Consider the following 5,110-nt stretch of genomic DNA (forward strand, 5'->3'; position numbering starts at 1 on the left):
AAGAGAGAAAAGAGTATAATAAGATATGATAGCAATCAGGTGGTATGCAAAAAACAAAAAAAAAACAAAATTTACATTTAGATAAACCTGATTAATAATATTGCAGTTAATTAGGATGCGCCAACATGTAATTGGTTCTAGGGGAAGAAGGAAAACTAAAAGAAACAAGGATTCTGAGTGTGTGTAACATTTTATTTCTGCTACATTGCTATCCAATTTATCCTCTATGTGTGCATGATGTCAAATTTTATGTTATGGAGTGTTGTACGAAGATACACTACTAAAAGGGACTTTTCGTTGGGGATCCTGGTCCCAGGACCAGTAGAGCGGTCCTTCAGTTGTCCATATCTGTATGATTTTAGCATATGATACAAAATAAATTTTGATAGCATAAATTAATTTTGCACTATATATCTGAGTTCATATCTCAGGCTTATGTTATAGAGTGCAAGCAATCTAGCTATTTGTCAATTTGTTTAACTAGCATGATTGTTGTTTGGCATGTAGTGATTTGATGTATCTGTCATAGATGCTGTGAATTTTTACGAATCATCTCTTTTTTTTTCGTGCCATTTCGATAGAAAAATCTCATGATATTATTGAGTAGAGAATGTTTGACTGATCACTATGAATCATCATAGTGATCAGTCAAACTATATAAATGATAGAGATATGTCATGATTATCCAAATTGTACGATTAAAAGGCTAAGCTGAACAAGCACTAAGAAAAAATAAAAAAACCTATGCATGACTTGGCATCAACTGATTTTGCAGTCCATCAGGCAATAAACAATCACATACTCCATAATTACATGCATGATACAAAGGAAATATTTCAGAATAATGATCAGCTGTGTTAAGTGAATGTATTATAATATTTAATTTCAAATAAATTTTATGCCAACCTTCTTCGGACCCTAGTTTAGGCGCCCGCATCATTTTTAAAAAGGTCATCCATTGTTACAGTTTGTTCAATGTCACTGGAGCGTTAGTCATGTTATTTGTTAGTATATTTGCATGTAGTAACGAACACTTTGGGTGGTAACCAATGACATGCCTACTGCATCATAAAGTATATAAAAGTATGGCTGGGTTTTATTATGTTTGGTTGGCATACAATACTTACATGGTTATATACATACACATTGGTGGTTCTTGTGAAGAACAATAATATGTGATTAATGAAAGGTGTTATGGAAATCATAGTATACCAAGTGGATGTAGCAAGTGGACTCGATAAAGCCGGCTATTGGATGTGAGTTGGGCATAGTTCTTAGAAGAGTGAATCCCTATAAAGGTACAATGAAATATGTCTCTTTGGAGAATAGGTGATTCTTAGGCTTAAGCTTAATACACTGCCATAAAGTGTGGTTCTTTGAGAGTAGGCTCTTAGACTGGAGTTATAACATATGGTGCACTCAAGAAGAATAATTGGGCATAGAGCCTAATGAAAGAGTAATGGATTAGACTCGAGAAGGAGTTGAATAGGCTTCCATATGAAGGGAGAAAATATTTAGAATTATGTGTGAGGTTAGTTCAATTAAATATCACTCAAGTTTAAAAAGTTTCAAAGTGGTTTATGAAGTTAGTCAAGTAATTAACATGATCCTCAAGCCCCATCCTACATCCAACATTGTTAAGACACCATGTCATCACATAACCTCTCTAGTTTCTCTTCAGGGCAGTCACTAGTTCTCCATCTAACCTTCTCATTTTTACCACCTCCTCCTCTTCTAACACCATCTCATCCTCCTCTCAAACCTTACCACCGTTCTCATCCCTCCTCTCCATCTAATATGGCCCCACGTGAGCCCCACTCCCATCATCTTCTCTTCTTCCAACACGTCCTCCTCCTCCTCCTCTCTACACCTTGCTACTATCTTTATTCCTCCTCTCCATCACTCCTCTCGATCTCGCTTCACCCGCTCCCACTACCTCCTTTTTCAACACCTCCTCCTCCTCTCTAAACTATATAATTGTTCTCATCTCTCTTGTCCATTCCTTCTCTCCATCTAACCTGGTCTCGAGCCGTACACAAGCTCCACCCATTTCCACCACCTCCTCTTACAACACCTCCTTCTCTTCTTCTCCATATCTTGCCACCATCTCATCTCTCTTCTCCATTTGACCCAGTCCCGAGCCCCACACAATCCCAGCATCTCCTTCTTTTCCAACATTACCTCCTCCTCTTCTCTAAACTTTATTGTTGTACCTATCCCTCCTGTCTAGCTAACATGGTCTTGAGCCATACCCATTCTTCTTCTTATCCCTCTTCCTCATCGACCTTTGCCTCATTGTCGCCTTTCCCACCCCCCTCTCCTACTCGTTGACTTCCTCTTATCTACTTGCCACATCCATTGCCCTGCTGTCACCTTCGACCTTGTCCGCGGCATCCCCCTACCACACTCTTTCCATCATTGTCATTCTCTCCATCTCTGGCTCCATCTCCATGGTCATGAGTTGCATGGAGATCATGGACTACAACACCAGCTTCGATCCCACCATCTTCGACCATGGCACCAGTATGAAGCCGCTAAAATAAGTATATTTTGGTTCTAAAAGTCTCACTTGACCATTATATAACGAAAGCTTGTGAACTCACGTAAATGAAGATAGATGACGATATTATATTGAACTATTTAATTAACTTCAAGGACAACTTTGAAATATTTTAAACTCAAGAACATAAAGCAAAATTGGTTCTAAGTTGAATGTATGTCTAAGTAATTTTTCTAAATTTAAATCTAAGAAATTACAGATAATAATGATTTAGACGCAAAGAAAGATATTATAGGAGAAATGGAGGAGAATTAAGCAAGTTTATTAAGGAAAATAATGCATTTCTTTCCCTAGAGGAACTTGTCTATACTTGATTTACTTTGTACTAATTATTCAAAATTAAACATGTTAGTTAACCAAGAAAAAACTGACATGTCCCATAGGAAGCTTATAATTTCTAGTGATTGTAGGAGAAGATCTGATTTCAAATCTTGCTTTCAGGAAGATTTGGAGAGTTAAGGATATACATGAGAGGGTTATTTTCGGTTGTATAGCACATTAGCTACATGGACCTCTTATATTCAAAACTAAAATAAGATGCCACATTGCCATTGACCTTGGACCATGATATTGGCACATGGTATGCATCTATACTGCCTTAGAAATCTCTCTATAGATGGTGCCCCTTCAACCCTAGTACTATATGGACACTATATAGAAGATACCTGCCTTTTAAGTTCATATCACTGGCAAATGTTTTGCATCAACATGCCCTAAATAGGGTAACATGGACATGCCAACCATTACCCACATCCTTTCCGAGCAACCAATCGGGTAACCACGAATCTATTGCTATCATATGCTAATTAAATTTTATAAAATGTAACCTAGATCATACCTTTATAAAAAGATTGCTCAGTGCATACACATGACTCTAGCTATATTGCAGGGTTTGTGGAGGGTCAGATGTATGTAGTCTTACCCCACATGTAGAGATACTTTTTTCGTGTTTCAAACATGTGATATATAAGTTATATGAAATAATCTTACCATGATACCAAGGTTCACTCTCTTTGTGCCGGCTTTCTAAAATTTAGAAATCAAATCCACATATCCAGCTCTAGCTTCATAGATCATCTATTATAACTTAAATGTCGGACACGTTTGCCAACATGCCAACCAACCTTCTTCTTACATATAGATGTTAGTTTTGTTCAAAACTTATATCACAACAAAATATAACACATCAAGGCAATCCTAGAACACAAAAATAGAAAATGTAGTAAGAAAGAAAAAGAGGACAATATAAAATGCAGTGACGTGTATAAGAAAAAGCAGCCGGGCATTGCGACGGAGGGGTTGCACCATCTCACGTTCAAAGCGTTGCAACAAAATAGCAGTCCACGCCTCTCTTTTATGACGTTATACTCTTTTTTAGGGGATAGACGTCCATCGCGAGGGAGGCGTTGCAGTAACTCACGCTAAGAGCATTGCAGCAAAATAGTAAACCATGCCCCTCTTTCATGACGTTAAAATCTTCAGGGGATGGACGTGCACCCGCCCCAGGCCCGGACCCCGCCGACGTAGCCGGCGATGCAGGCCAGCGCCCGCCTCACCGACCGCGCCACGAACCCGACGCACACCTCGAAGGGGTCCCGCATGCACCCACGCCAGCTCGCCGACACCTGCCGCCGCTGGAGGCGCCGCCACAGCCGGGTGAGGCAGTTCTGGTTGCGGGTGGCGAGGATCGCCGCCGACTGGAGGTAGGCCGATGCTGCGTGCTTCACCAGCTGGTTGCGGATGCCGATGGTTGAAGAATTGAAGGTGTACTCCTCGTGGATCGAAGCGCGGCCGCCGCCGCTTCCGCCACCGTTGATGGCGGTGCCGCCGGCGTTGGAGGGGCGGTAGGTGGGGGAGTCGAGCTGGAGGATGTCCTTGAGGCTGGTGTACCTGAGCTCTCTGCTGGAGCCGTCAATGCTGGCCTGGCTACTCGACCTCTTCGTTATCGGGGTGACCTCCAGGCGCTGCATCTCTGTTTCCATCCCTATTATCCATTCACAGTTGAGAGACAATGGTGGAGACGTATAGATTGGCAATAGTTTTCTTTCCTTGTTCTCTTCTTCTCTCCTCTTTTTTTATCATCGAAAAAAAGAGTTACTGCGTGGGTTGAAGTGAGGGGAGCTGGGAGAAAAGGGAGGTACGTACCTATCATGGGATCTCCGTTTATTTCTTTTTGTTGTTTGGCTAACTAATTTGAGAGAGAGGAAGGGAGGGAGGAGAGGGAAAGGAGGGACTTTGGAACAAATGGTAGGTTCCTCAATATGGGTGTATATATATATGGGAGATTCCTAAATATGGGGATCTTGACCCGGAAAAATCTAGAGCGATACGTGGCTATTGTACCCGTTAGGAATATGGGTAGGGTGTTCTTTGTTCCAGCTCACGTAGGGGTGAATATATATGTACCCAAGCTGTGCATGAACAGCTCGAGCTCAGTTCGACGACAATGGAGGTCATTCAGTTAGAAAATGAGCCAAAATCTAACATCATTTGATGCTTGACTGAAAACATGCCAAAGTTTATTACTTTTGTTTTGCGAAAATATATGAA

General features: G+C 40.9%; 1 protein-coding gene across 1 annotated transcript; it reads right to left on the bottom strand.

Annotated features, from left to right (window-relative positions):
- Nucleotides 1-3,613: 3,613 nt before the first annotated feature.
- LOC103703723 lies at nucleotides 3,614-4,686 on the bottom strand. The gene has a single exon (XM_008786669.3). The coding sequence runs from the start codon at nucleotides 4,540-4,542 to the stop codon at nucleotides 4,039-4,041; it is 504 nt and encodes a 167-aa protein (XP_008784891.2). The 5' UTR covers nucleotides 4,543-4,686; the 3' UTR covers nucleotides 3,614-4,038.
- Between the last annotated feature and the right edge of the window lie 424 nt (nucleotides 4,687-5,110).

Source organism: Phoenix dactylifera, chromosome 16 (genome assembly GCF_009389715.1).
Source record: "Phoenix dactylifera cultivar Barhee BC4 chromosome 16, palm_55x_up_171113_PBpolish2nd_filt_p, whole genome shotgun sequence".
NCBI lineage: Eukaryota > Viridiplantae > Streptophyta > Magnoliopsida > Arecales > Arecaceae > Phoenix > Phoenix dactylifera.